Raw genomic sequence first — 14,754 nt, 5'->3', positions numbered from 1 at the left:
TCATTATTTTATATACTGTGATTACTGAAGTATATTTACGTCGCTTTTGATATTATCATATTAAGAGCATTCCAAATACGGTTTTTTATTTTTACTCAAATATAATTCATGTTTATATTTTATTATAATGATTATTATTATAATGATTATTATTATAATTGTGGTTGTTATTATTATTGTGTATGATTTATATTATTATTATTGTTATTATTTATTTTATTATTATTGTTCTTATTGTTGTTGTTGTTATTGTTCACGATTGTTATTATTATTATTGTTTATTATTATTATTATTACATTGTGATAGTTAAATAATCAGGAAGGTCTTATTTACTAATATTTAAATATGTGGACTTTCATTCTTTATTTCAGCCCCAATTAATGCAAGCTATGCACCCATCCTGTTATATCATCCTGCCACCACCACCTCTGCTGGGCATTCCATGTATCCACCACTCTGGCTTCAAAGGGCTGTCATGTGATATGTTTCAATAAAATACATGCAATAATTTATGCTTGTGACATAGAGAGAGAGAACCCCGCCGGCAGATCGGACTGATTCAGCCCGAAACCGTAATGAGTCCTTGGTCCCATCTTAAAGTCATGATAGCTTTATGTCTATCCCATGCATGTTTTAATTCTACCATTCCTGCTAGGAGGCTGTTCCACTTATCTACTCCTCATGTCCTGCTACAGCGTGAAGGGGAAGAATCAGTCATGACACCATCCTTGCATATTACAGACACAACACCTCAGCTGCTGCAGTACCTCTTGGCAAGCAGATCTTTCGTGTTCTATTCTGAGTTATTGCCGCAGACACAGGCAGAAACATGGTGTTCATTATAGACATCAAGTGCACCAGACAATGGCCACTGCCTGCCAGGCTCTTCTGCTTTACATCAACCGTATCACTGATGCAATTACAATAATGGAGAGGGAGGACCGGGGCCAGAGGCATCATTATTGATTCCCTCTATAGAGTAAGATTGTGAGCCGGACCCTCTGTACCTAATGTATCGGTTCGTCTTAGTCCACCAGTTCCGGATTTGTCAGACCCTTTGAACGTAGGGACTGTAAGAAGCGCTGCGGGAATTGTTGGCGCTATAGAAATAAAATATTAATAATAATTTATCTATCACCAGGCATATGGATTTTATTGGTATATGGATTATGGGCATATGTTTTGTATGGACACATGGATTATATGGGTATTTGGGTTATATGGACACATGGATTATATGGGTACATGGATTATATGGGTATATAGATTATATGGGTACATGGATTATATGGGTACATGGATTATATGGGTACGTGGATTATATGGGTATATAGATTATATGGGTACATGGATTATATGGGTATATAGATTATATGGGTACATGGATTATATGGGTACGTGGATTATATGGGTATATAGATTATATGGGTACATGGATTATATGGGTATATAGATTATATGGGTACATGGATTATATGGGTATACATATAGATTATATAGACACATGGATTATATGGGTATATAGATTATATGGGTACATGTATTATATGGGTACATGGATTATATGGGTATATAGATTATATGGGTACATGGATTATATGGGTATATATATAGATTATATAGACACACGGATTATATGGGTATATGTATAATATCGGTACATGGATTATATGGGTATATAGATGATATGGGTATATAGATTATATGGGTACATGGATTATTTGGGTATATATATAGATTATATAGACACATGGATTATATGGGTATATAGATTATATGGGTACATGGATAATATGGGTACGTGGATTATATGGGTATATAGATGATATGGGTACATGGATTATATGGGTACATGGATTATATGGGTATATGGATATATAGATTATATGGGTACATGGATAATATGGGTACGTGGATTATATGGGTATATAGATTATATGGGTACATGGATTATATGGGTACATGGATTATATGGGTATATAGATTATATGGGTACATGGATTATATGGGTATATATATAGATTATATGGTCACATGGATTATAAATAATACACTGTGAATGATTGTAACAGCCGTAACGTATTTACAGCAGTCAGCAAAGCATTAAGTGGATGGTATTCCTCCAAATATAAAACCTTCATTAACTGGAATCCCCTAGGAGGTGACGGCTCCTCGCAGTGATTTCCTTTTAAATTTCAAGCTCACAGCGGAAGCCCTCGTGGCTTTAGAAACGTATCACTTACAAATATCTCGGAATTCTGTTAACAGAACAGTGAACCCCCAAAAATAATCAAATAGAAACATTATTACTTTTTTAGATATATATTTTCCAATATATTAAAGTTCAACGTATCTTATTTGTTCTTTATGTCCAGCTTATTCACCCCCTGTCCGGCCCTTTTGGAAGCCATTGGAAATGCGTTGGGAGCAGATTCCCCCCCCACCACCACCAGACATATGCCTAGAACGGCATGTTCTAGTAACATAGTCCCATCTCGGCTCATCAGACTGCTTCCTCCTGATTGGACCTTTCTATTGTTGCTATAGTGATAAGACCACCTACCTCGCACCTTAATGAGTTTTCATATATATAACCCCAAATGTATTAGGTGAGCTTTCACGTCCCCCAAATCAGGTCATAAGATACTAACTCCTTCTTTTGCAATTAGATTGATCTGCCATAAGCATTAACACGCATTAAAATCACAAAGCAGACACAAGATAGTTTTTATATTAAAATTAAATTTTATTTATATTCTTTTCCTCGAAACAGTCCCAGTGTGTCTCCACAAGCATCAGAAATAGTTTTATCACGGAACACACAATTTACAGTAGAACTATATAAATAGCAACACAAAAAAATGGCCTTTTGTCTTCTTTTCAGCTTGCCACGCCTCCTCCATTGCATCGACCAATCACAGGAGACAGACATTGGAACCAGGCGATGGTGATTAAAGCCCCGTCTTTGTGTATCATGGGTTCGGGACAATGGCGGGGCTGTTCCGTAATGTACAGCTGTGTTAACTGTTTGCACGGAGAAATGTATAAACCCCTGCAAGCTCCGGCTAGTATGACATCATTTTGCGTCAAAATGATGCGTTTTCTGCTCCATGTGGATAACACCCCAACCAGATTTCCCATTACTACTATCCTTTACTAAGATGTGATCAACCACCACTGGGATACTTGCAAAGAAGGGGGCTCCCAGGGGCCACAGCATACAATAACCATGGTGCACATTCAAAGGATAGGTGCAAGCATGGGGCAAATACTGTGGGCTTTAGACCAAAAACAAGCACTTGCATGGCAGATACTATTAAATTACTTTGTAGTTAAATCTGGTGGCTTCTCAGATGGCTAATAATACGCTTCATTAATGGCTAATAAGCCATTCATGACGCGTAGAGAGACCAAAGGCTAAACAATGACTTCTGGAACTTTTGCATAGGAGTGCCTGTCATCGGGCACAATAGGCAAATGCCTGGTGGGCCATTGCCAGTGTGAGGCTTTTGGCTGGATATGAGCATAAAACATAAAGCGTGGCCTGCCATATCCAGCCATCGGCCGCACTTACGGTGCCCACTTAAGCTGCCAAGGTCACCTTGTTATCCCCGGCCCTGGGTGTGTCTCACCCAACATGTTGCCCTGCGCCCGTCTCTCTTATTGCCTGCTGTGCCCTCTCATGTCTATCTCATAATTCTCCACACTTGCTATTTCATAGTCCATTTCAAAATCACTTCCCTGTCCTTGGTGTACCCTATAGTTCCATGTTGGTAAATTTCACATGGTTTTGGAACGTTTCAGCCCCAGATTAAAAATAATGAGCCGTGGGTCAACAAGGAGAAAGAAGAGCCTCTACACCTTAGATGCTAAGGAGGAGAACTGGCCTTTGGCAACGTGGGACTGCTTAAAGGAACCTTCTATTCAGAAGATGCCCCTTTAAAGGCATGATGATATAATCTGTATTCAAAACATAATGCTCACAAACACTTTCTCCTTCGCACCCTCTTTCCTAGACCCCAAATTCACTGGGATGGTACCAGCTATCTTCACAGGCACAGTTTAACGGCAGGTGTTCCGGGGGTTCTCCAGAGGACCAACACATTACAGACCTAGAAAAGGACCCGTTCCAACACAAAGACCATTCCAGGTAAAACGCCGGTCACAGACAATGTCCTGTGTCTACCACAGACTCGGCTTCAGCTTTGAGTCGGGGTGCACCCAACGGCATACAACGCACAGGACACCAGTGTGAGTGGGATACACAGGGGTATGGGCCCTTCCCATGTGGGAGGCATTCGGTGCTTTAGATAGATTCAGCCTCTGGGCTGTTGAACCACTGTGGGTGTGAAAAAGAGATGTTGTACACAGATGCCCACCGGGCAAACACCAGCTTCTCCGTGATAAACCGATGATGATTTCCTCTGCGTCCCCTCTCATTCTGAATGTACGTGGTGCACTCGTCCGAACCCCTCGGCTCGTAATAATGATACGGCATCTTATGCTGGCGGTTACTGCGTGATGGAACAAGACAATAAAACAATTCAACAAATCCAGACATAAAAGATCATTAAGCAGGATTACATCTGCCAATAATGCTTGGAAAATGATTAAAAAAACGATGAACTAAAAAATGACTGATCTATGGTGTGTGGGGGTCTTGAAAAGGGACGTCATAAGGAAATGTACATTCAAGTCGAACGTTGGTACTTGGCTCTTATGGGTCCATGTTTCACTAAATTGAGTAAATCAACATTTTTTAGGGCTAAAAACATAATTTTTAATCCAAGAATGCAGATGTTTTGATGAATATAGACTGCATAGGAGGCTATACGTATATATCCAGATGAATGTAGATTGTGACGTGTCCCCAGGTAGAACGCCTGAGTATTACCTGCAGTAGTTAGGAGGTACCATGCCGTAAACATGGACATTGTTGCACAGTTCCACCGCAATCACCATGGTGAACCAGCCAGTACTCAGCCACGAGTGAGACTTCTCTCTATGGAGTCAAATGAACGCAATATCCATTAAATGCAAATTAATTAGTCTCCAGTGAGTCGGCATGCTAATCTTATAAACCAACAGGGCCAACATTCTTATTCTCTTGATTTATACATCTCAATGGGGTTCTGCGGCCACCGCACATACTGTCAGGTTGCACATGGATAAGTGATTAAGAATAATCTGACCCACGGGATCCTACTTTGCTGTCACCTCCTAGGACACAAGAGACCGGTGACTTTTCCAGTTACTTGACCAGGGAGGTGGCCAAATATGGTGGCCATGATCAGCCACTTCTGTTGTACCATTATTAACCCTACCCTGAATAAGCTGCATCCATATCTGTAGGCGAGCTGGTCAGCTGTACCCAAGAACACCTATTATTCCTGCGGGTTTTGTACTGACCTGTCTCTCCCAGTCTCTGCCCTGAACAGCTCATCAAATCTCGCCATGTTTCGGGACGACACTACAAACGTGGACACGTTAGGGAAAGCCGAGCTGGCGCGTTGAATGATGTGGTACAGGTTGGCCTTGCTGTTCTGCTGCATCTTGCTGGGGGGGCCCCAAAAAATGAGCGTCTGCCCTGGGGCTCGGCTGAGGAACTCCTGAGGTCTCCGTAGGACTCGGTAAACGCTTGAGTGCGCCACCACCCGGAATGTGGTTTTATTACCCACGTCCTTTTCATAGCCGCTGGTGGGGGCATCGTTCATACGGATGGTGCATTCTGATTGGTCAATCGTGGGTCCCAGACCAGTGTTAAGCAGGTGGCTAGAGCTTGTCACAATGACGCAGCTGTTGCACTTGGGGTGTAGTGTCTGCCGAAAAGAATGGTTGTCGTTTAAGAAAACATTCAAAAACCTTGATTGGAGGAACTAAGCTGCGCCAGCGGGGTTCATATAGGCTGGGGGTCTCTGATGTGTGCAGAGGGCCAGGACTATATATATATTCCAGTGGTCAGAATATGCTGCTCTCTATACATGAAACCAGAATGGCACATACCCACCTTGTTCACTGAAACCGATATGTAACCGTCCTGCACTCGCCATTTCCTTATGTCGGGTGGGTTGTGGTGCTTGACTTTTAAATCCTTGTAGTTGAATGGTTCTTCGTTGTTGTTGGAGCTCAAAATAATGAGGAAGGTCACCAATGCGAAGATCAAGAGGAGGGCAGCGGTACGGCCCTGCAGGTCACCCCCAGGAAAAAGGACACAGAAATATGTATTTACATAACACCGTAAGATCATTTTCGGCATTTGATGATAAAAATTCAACACTGTTCAGTATATGCAATAAACCTATGTAATACGGTCTAATGGTCAGCTATTAATTGCTTGTTGCATTCATATTGCATATTGACTGTTAGGGTTCTGTATGCTGTTCTACAGACAGAACATAATCCCAGAGTTTTAAGATAATTTAATGTTTTTAAAGGTAACTAAATTTGTTATTGTAGGGGGAAACACATAGAATAATTGCAATGAATTAACTGATAGGCAGAGTTGTCCATGGTTGGGAACTCTATGGGTTTGACCCAGAGTCTCCAAGTCAGTATCTTCTTTCTCCGGGTAGAAGAGCAGCATGTGGCCACGCCCACTTTTACCTGCTCCTCGCCTACTTCCCTGCCACTAGAAGATCTTTGGGGTTAGCCCCCGCCCCTACATGAAGCCACTCCCCCAGAAGAGAAAGAGCTCCAGGTAGCCTACCCTGGGAAGTTCGCCGTTATAGAGATGTCTCCTCATGTTCTCTTTAATGAAATGTAAAAGGCGAAGGACGTATTGTGAGATTTAGTGTCAATCTACACAATGCATTATAACAACCGTGCAGTATACGCATAGGACTTCGCTGCTGGAATATACATTTGAATAACACGGTGAGATAATTGCGGTTATTACAGCAGTGTTAGTCATTTCCCACGCAGGCTTGCTCCTATTGTGATTTTGTCACGTTCTTGAGTCTTTCACCTAAGGAAAAAGGAAAATAATGGGTAATACAATTATTCTGTGTCATAATGATTCTGCGCATGTCCTGGCAATTGGCGAGCAAGACGTATGTCATGGGTAACCTGACGCACTGTTCCACCTTTGGTGAATTTGTATAAAAAATTTATCATTCTCCTTCTATGAGTTTCTATTCGTTTCATAATATTGGATAATCTCCTACCTTATATGGCAATAAAAATCAACGACCTTATATGGCGATATCTGGCTATTCATGTTCCTACTGGACGATTTTTAAGACTCTCTAAGAGTTCTGCGATATTATTAGTAAAAATATATGTTTCTTGCACTCGTGTTTAACCTGTAACTAATGTTAATATTTAGATCAGTTAAATATGGATTTATTACACCCATTTGCACAGAATTGGCTGTTTTGCCCCTTATTACTGCAACACAGGGCTCCCTCCTACCCGACCTACTGAGTTAAAAAACAATAATTGCACTTCCTGATTATAGTGCATGGACCCTGTTCAGCTCTCGGTGTTACCAGAAGCTGAATGTGTTTCTATGGTAACAGAATCAGGAGCCTATGAGGTTGTATCCAACCCCCACCCTACAACGATCAAAGTGAAAAGCGGGGGTGGGAGTCATTATAGGAAAGAGGGCGATTATGACACAGCAGAACTAAGACACTGAGTAGGATGTATAATACATAAGTAAGATAACGCTGGTTGAGTTTGTATAAAGAGAAGATGAAAAGAGATTTTGGAGACACATTTTGACAGGCAGAAGCCAAGGAGGTCATGCAGAGTCAATATATATTTTTATACTACCTATATAAACCTAAGAACACCTATCGCTTTATGTTCATACTATGATATTACCACCCAAATCCAATGTCACTCAAGTTTCTTCCACCCAATCACACCCCATAGTAGCGTCCACCATGGCTCAGCATCCCAGCTCATTACATTTCCGCCCCATGTCCGGATGCTTCAGCATCTGACCTCATCATGTTGTATCATAACATCTAACCAATCACTAGCTAGCATCCATTAAACATTTCTGTTCTTAACGTCAGGTCCTATCATGAACCAGCATTAGCTCTATGTGCCAACATCCTATACCTTCATAAACCTTAATAATATCCCCTTATAGAACATTTCCTCTTCTCATTCCACAATAAATGGACCACTCATCACAGACCGACGTGGATCAATATGCGAAAACAGTTATATATTATCATGGCAAACCATCAAATCAAATCCTATCTTGGACAATCATCCCAATTGATCAGAATTACCGTACATCCCATGCAGAGCCAATAACCCATTATTGCACTAATATTCACAACAAAACTATTATCCTGTCTATAACCATTCTAGAATCCAGTCATAATCCATGCTAACGTTGGGTTCATGGGTTTTCTTAAATCTGCTTACTAAGATATAGGAAAGGCTGAACTTGATGGACGCATGTCTTTTTTCAGCCTATGTAACTATGTAACTATCCCACTGATGATCAACAATGTATCATTTTCCATTAGACACGTTAATGTATGGTCCTTTCAAGATGTGCCAGCAAAACCAGCATTTTGTTTCAGTATGGACCATACTCAGCTTCATCATTCAATCCTTCCAGAACCAGGGCCATACTTACGTCTCAGATCCTTCCAGCTATTGATCGTTCACAAACCTTATGGTGCTCATCCATAGCTGAAGTAAGTAATGTTACTCTGCAGAAATCTTGGACCAGCAAAACCAAGGATAGACTGGTAACTCTTAGCCAGGATGATGGCGTACAGCTAGCCCAATCCTGGCACTGGCAAAAGGCTAATGATGGTGGCTCAAGTTCTTAAACTCAGACCAATCAAAGGAGGCTGATTGCCCGTCCACATCCCACCAGCATTATTAGCACCCCATCCTATCTCCAGCCTGTCATATCACCAGTCAGCGGACCATTCCAGGGCAGTGGTGCCCCAGGCTAGAACTGAAACAATGTACCAACCCCATATCACATGGAATACATCTTCAGCTTTCCAGACCAGCATCCGACCCATGAGAAGAATTCCATCCAGAACTACAATCGCGTCCTATACTAAACCAAACTCTTATCAAACCCTGAAGGAGTGTCTAACCCTTTCATAACACATGAAAACTGTATCCTGACTCGGCCATCCTTACGGGTGCCACGCTGACGGAGGAACTGTGGCACTAACCGGTCCACGGCATGGACCCCAAGGTGGTGGCAACATAAAGAATGATTAGACTGCATTATGAGCATTTGTATCAGACGGTTGTTGCAAAGACTTGTTCCTTTTTTTTTCGTAGAGGGTACCGAAGATGCCCCAGTAATCTAGACATTCATCAGTACAAACACCAGGTATTTACCCTGTGCCAGGGCACCAATTTGTCCTAATAGTAAATTGACAAACACACCATAGGTCACCATTACAGCATACAATGCATCCCACATACATAAACTGGATCCAGCCTAATGACAATCCCAGTTCATCCCAGTGCATCCCAGTACATATCCAAGCCTCCCAAAGGCAGGAGGGGCGATTGTAGAATCTTAGTGCCCGGTGCAGGGGTATCACCCGATCTCAGGACTCACCCGGGCCATCAGTATGAGAGGGGGCTTGCTGTGTCTGTGCAGCCAAGGCAGGCTCCCTCCTCCAGCAGATTGCTTGGGCCTCCTCTCCTGATGTCTGGATGTCTCTCCTGTAAAGTCCTCCCTCCAGCCTCTCTCTCTCTCTCGATCGATCTGCTCGTCTCTCGCAGCTGGGCAGTCACTGTCACTTCGTGTGGGTTCTGGCAGTCTCCTGGTATTTCGTTAGCTGTAGATCTCTCGCTCTGTGTTCCTACTTTAGATGTCTCTTTAAATGTCAGGACTCCTCTGTCTCTGGGACTGCCCACCACCCCTCCCCTTAGTGAGGGTCTCTCCTGCTGCTTGGCTGGCTGAGGGTGAGTGTCTGTGCTTCTGGCTGGGGGTCTCTGGCTTCACACTCCTCCATTCCAGACAGGGGGGTCCTCTTCTGCCTTCACTTATTATTATTTCCTAGATGTTTAGCTCTGTGTCAGGGATTACTTCTGTCTCCAGTTCAATGTTCTGGGGGGGGGGGGGTATCTCCCTTTAAAGATGAGGGTCTTTATATGCAGGATGGAGGTCTTAGCCCCACTTTCTCAGGCTGGGGGTCTATGTTCTGTGCCAAGCTGTCTCTCCCATTCCAGGGATATGATCTCTCTCTCCTAGGCTGGGGGTCTCTGCTCTGTTCCAAGTTAAGGGTCTCTGGTCACCTTGAGGGGGTCTCTCTCTCTCTCTCTCTCTCTGTCTCTGCTGGGAGGACCTGGTTCCTCTCCCTGGCCCAGACTGGGGGTCTCAGGTCCTTTTATGCCAGGTTGGGGAGGGGGTCCCTGCAGCCCCAGTCAAAGGCTGAAGGGTCTGTGCTGTCTCTCCCAGGCTGCAGCTCCTAAAGGAGAGGACAGAATGCTCTCACTTCTGGGTCCTAGTGCCTGGCAGACCTGAACTCACTAATGGGCTTTTTAGACTTTTTTTTAACCATTAGGTTCAACACCCCCACCAAATCAAAGCCACACGCAGGACGGGGACATCACTGTGTGATGGGAGTTGATTTTCTGTGGCTCCTTAGTTCGCTTGCGAACTTTGGGCTATTGTCCAATTAGAATCTGGCACCGCCTTGTAATAAAAGGTCATTTTTTTTGTTGTTGTTGATGTAATAAAATTGCATTTGTTCTTGAATAGAGTGTGTTGGTGTTATTTCGGGATCTGAACTAGGTATACACCCCTCCTCAGACTGCTCTCGCACATGATACATCACACATACATGATTTATGCATGTCCCGGAAAGCCTGCAGCGGTAGAGGTAGAGGTAGAGTGGCAAAATCTGGACTGCCTTACGCAAAAAAGGGACAGTTGGGAGGTATGCATGGGGACGCGGTGTGACCCCCAAAAAGTCTAAAGATAAATTATATGTCAAAAGCAGCACTAAACGTTTTTACCGTATTCAGCGAGATAGAAATCTTCACCATATATATATATATATCCATTGTACGGCGCTGCAGAATATGATGGCGCTATATAAAACAATAATTTTGCAGGGCTCGCCAAACTTGGGGTACTTTGACGTAGTGGCGGGCGAGGCTATATACGGCCGTAGAGCGTGATGGGATCCCCAATATTTATGCCGCAGATAGGGGTCTTCGAATGAAGTTCGCCAGTCACGCTCTGAATTCTTGCGTTTTTTGATGATTTTGTTTACGTTTTATTAATTTAATACGTTCATCTAAAAAGCACTTTTCAAAACTATTCTTACTGATCTCGGATAAAAGTTTTCTGGATTCAGCAAATATTCTTACCTGCTGGATTGAAAACAGGTTTCCAAAGGCTCATGTAAAATCTGTCTGTTAAGACAAGACCGACATCCTGTAGAGTTGCCCTAAAAGCTTGCACTCTAATTCTCATTGGTCGGCTATCTTGACTCTATTTGTGTTACCTGTATGTGCATTTAGGATCAGGAACTCCAAATATCTCAAGCACGTGGAATCAGTGGTTCTGCTATAAACAGGGGGAAGACCAGGTGGAGGGGGGGGCTAATTGCCCCCTAGACTTATATATAAGGGATTTTCGGCCACCTGGTTCGTACATGCACGTTTACACCTGGCCACATACTGCCACACCTGGTAAAATGTAGACAGTGGTGTCGCAAGATCCAATTTGGCCACCAATGTCAATATGGGTTGGATGGGGATACTGGGTGTGTGTCTCGTTCTAAGGTCTTTGTGCCAAATCTGAGATAGAGGCCACACTAATACTCGTTTTAATGGATTCGCATCACCGAGCTAACAATTGCCAGTCTGTCCCTTTGCCAACGCTTTATAAATGATGCAGAAGGATGTGGACCAGTGATGGAGAGCAGAGCAGAAGCCGACGAGTCCTGAAGCTTAAGCAGGAATCTATTGATCCGCGCTCGAGAACCGCTGACGAGTCACTATTCTCTAATACTAATTGGTTGTGGTTTGGGCCGGGGCCACTCTTATGAGATTCTGCACAGGGAAAGCTATACAGGTCCTTTACACGGAAATATATTTTTTTTAAAGCGACGGTACCGGCAGATATAGATGGCAGATCTAACACGTTTCTAACACGTTTCAATGCCGAACCCTACCGCTAGGGGCAAATGTCTAGAGAGGACAAACAGGGATGCTTCTATGGCCCATAGACATGGGCAGATGGGTAGTAGGCTAGGCGGTGCTACCAAAAACAGGCGTCCGCTACAAGTTTGAGCTGCTTATTTAACCCGGTAACCTAGGTCATTGGAGCCAAGGCGTCTCATGTCGTGGGATCAGTAGGAATGCCGCAAAACATGCCCCAAAAATTTAATATTTTACCCATCACAGTTGAATATTACCATCAGATTCTTATCCCCATCATCACTATCCCCATCAGCACTGAAGAAACAACGCTCGGCTACGATGTAACATAGCGAGTAACAGTGTAAATTTGCTGTTGTGTTGAGTTATCCAGGCTGTACACTCGCTGCGTTACATTGTAGCCGAGCGCCATTTCTTCAGTGTTGTCACATGAAAATAATAATATAATAAAATATTTACAAAAATGTGAGGGGTGTACTCACTTTTGTGAGATACTGTATTTAACGGTGTAAAAGGTATTAAAACTTCTAGCCACACCCCCTAAAACAAGTGTGATTGGTCAGTTTAAATGGTGGGCGGTATCTCGGGAGACACACCCCTACAATGTGGTGTCTTCAGTGTTAAAGGGACACTCAAGCCATCTTTATGCATATGACTGTGTGGTCCCTTTAAACATTTTTTGGTGTTTTTTTTTTGCTTGTTTCTTAGCCACAAGTAAAGGTTTTCATACATAAAATGTAGACAAATCACACGAAATGAAATATTTATGGTTTAGGGAAACAGTGATCTACTTCTCTAAAAAAACAGTAAATGTGTTTGGGCACCAAAAGATCACTTTTAAAGGTGCTGTTCCACTTACTGTGCTGCATTTTCCAACATGTAACATTACAAACTGGGGATGCTTCGAAATAGGGATGTGAGAGAGTTAACATCACATCTCTCCTGTTAGTGAATAGACTCTTCTGTCTTTCAATAGAACCTCTCCCCCCCTCCCCATTATATCAGATTTCCAGTACAGCATTTGCACATTAGATGCTCAGAGCTACTAACACAGAAATCAGAGCAGATAAGAACCACTTGACCCAGTTAAGTTTCTCTGGTTTAGGACGGTTATGAAAGCTCTTATACACCAGGCTAGACAGTCGCAGCAACCAACAGTTAGCCCTGTGTCACTCCAACGAAACAGACAGATCCTTCCCTACAAGATTTCTTCTCGAGGGACTCTACTAGTGATGCACATTTTGAACATTTTATATAGCGTTAAGTGTTTAATATAGCTCTATGATTACAAAAATGGCCATCATGAAAAAGAAAACATGGTGAATATAAGACAACCTCTGTCTGTGTTGAGCCAAGACCACAATAACACATTGGATGTACCCTAAGACACACTATATGGACAAAAGTATTGGGACACCTGATTACGCCAACAGGGACTTTGATGACATCACATTCTAAATACATAGACATTAATATGTCGTTGGTCCCCCTTTCCGCTCTTCTGGGAAGGCTTTCCACAAGATTTTGGGGAGTTTCTGTGGGATTTTTCCCCATTCATCCAGTAGAGCATTTGTGAGGTCAGGCACTGATGTTGGACGAGACGCCCGGCTCGCAATCTCTGTTCCAGTTCATCCCAAAGGTGTTCGATGGGGTTGAGGTCAGGGCTCTGTGCGGCCGGTCGAGTTCTCCCACCCCAAACTCATCCCACCATGTCTTTATGGACTTTTCTTTGTACACTGGGGTCTTCACCAAAGTTGGAAGCATTGCATTGCCCAACATGTCTTCCTAGGCTGAAGGTGATATACCAAGATATTTTGGACAATGCTATGCTTCCAACTTTGTGGGAACAGTTTGAGGAAGGCCCTTTTCTTTGATCCCTCAATCCCTAGCCTAGAAAATGAATTTCAAAAATATTCTTTTTACAGCGCATCGGAATAAAAAGAATGAAAATAAACACTATTTCATGTACAGTAAAAAGGGGAAAAAAAGAGAGTCAACGGCTATTTTAGGAACATTAATCTTTTAATCCCGTGGCGTGATATGAAAAGCAAACAATTTCACTGTTAATACTAAGAAATCTGATCTCCAACAGGCATTACTTTTTATCGCTTCTTTGGAATATTTCCGAATTTTAAAAACCCATACGCTAAGCCCGTTAAACCAAAAGTCAAAATAGCAATTTTACATTGAAACAGCCGCAAATTTCACAACATTTTTTTTGTAAACTTGTAACATTTAACATGGAAATGCATATTTTTATGTCCCGTAAAAAAAAAAAAAAAATGTAAACATTAGTTTTGCGGGAATATCGCGGCCCCGTGGAGGGATTTAGCAGGTTTGCCATACAGAACAGACGCGGTGGGTGGAGCCACTTTTTTTCCCCACTGAAATCCTGTTGACACAAGGGGGGTTAATTCTAAACAATAAAACTGTTTTAAAAAAAAGCTTTTAATGAGGTCTTATCACCATAGTTACAATTGAATTTTTCCTACTAATTGACCGCTCTTTTGTTGCCATGGCAATCAGACCTCAGGTGGGAAGTGGATGGCGCATGGACAAGAATGCAAAAGAGTAAATGTATAAAAGGTAATATTTTGCCAATCCTACCCAACCAATCAGTGTTGAGAAACCGGCACCTT

At 42.6% G+C, this 14,754-nt stretch overlaps 1 protein-coding gene across 1 annotated transcript; it reads right to left on the bottom strand.

Annotated features, from left to right (window-relative positions):
• Positions 1–4,307: 4,307 nt before the first annotated feature.
• LOC149284846 (alpha-N-acetylgalactosaminide alpha-2,6-sialyltransferase 6-like) lies at positions 4,308–6,743 on the bottom strand. The gene is made up of 5 exons (XM_089496019.1): positions 6,708–6,743; positions 6,009–6,185; positions 5,411–5,820; positions 4,896–5,003; positions 4,308–4,515 (listed from the first exon to the last, which is right to left on the bottom strand). The coding sequence occupies exons 1-5, from the start codon at positions 6,741–6,743 to the stop codon at positions 4,308–4,310; spliced, it is 939 nt and encodes a 312-aa protein (XP_089352145.1).
• Positions 6,744–14,754: the final 8,011 nt, after the last annotated feature.

This window comes from Sceloporus occidentalis, unplaced genomic scaffold (assembly GCF_023333645.1).
Source record: "Sceloporus occidentalis isolate IW3139 unplaced genomic scaffold, rSceOcc1.0.p SCAF_87, whole genome shotgun sequence".
Lineage (NCBI taxonomy): Eukaryota > Metazoa > Chordata > Lepidosauria > Squamata > Phrynosomatidae > Sceloporus > Sceloporus occidentalis.
Note: the sequence above shows the minus strand (reverse complement) of the source record. Positions and strands in the feature narration are given on the sequence as shown.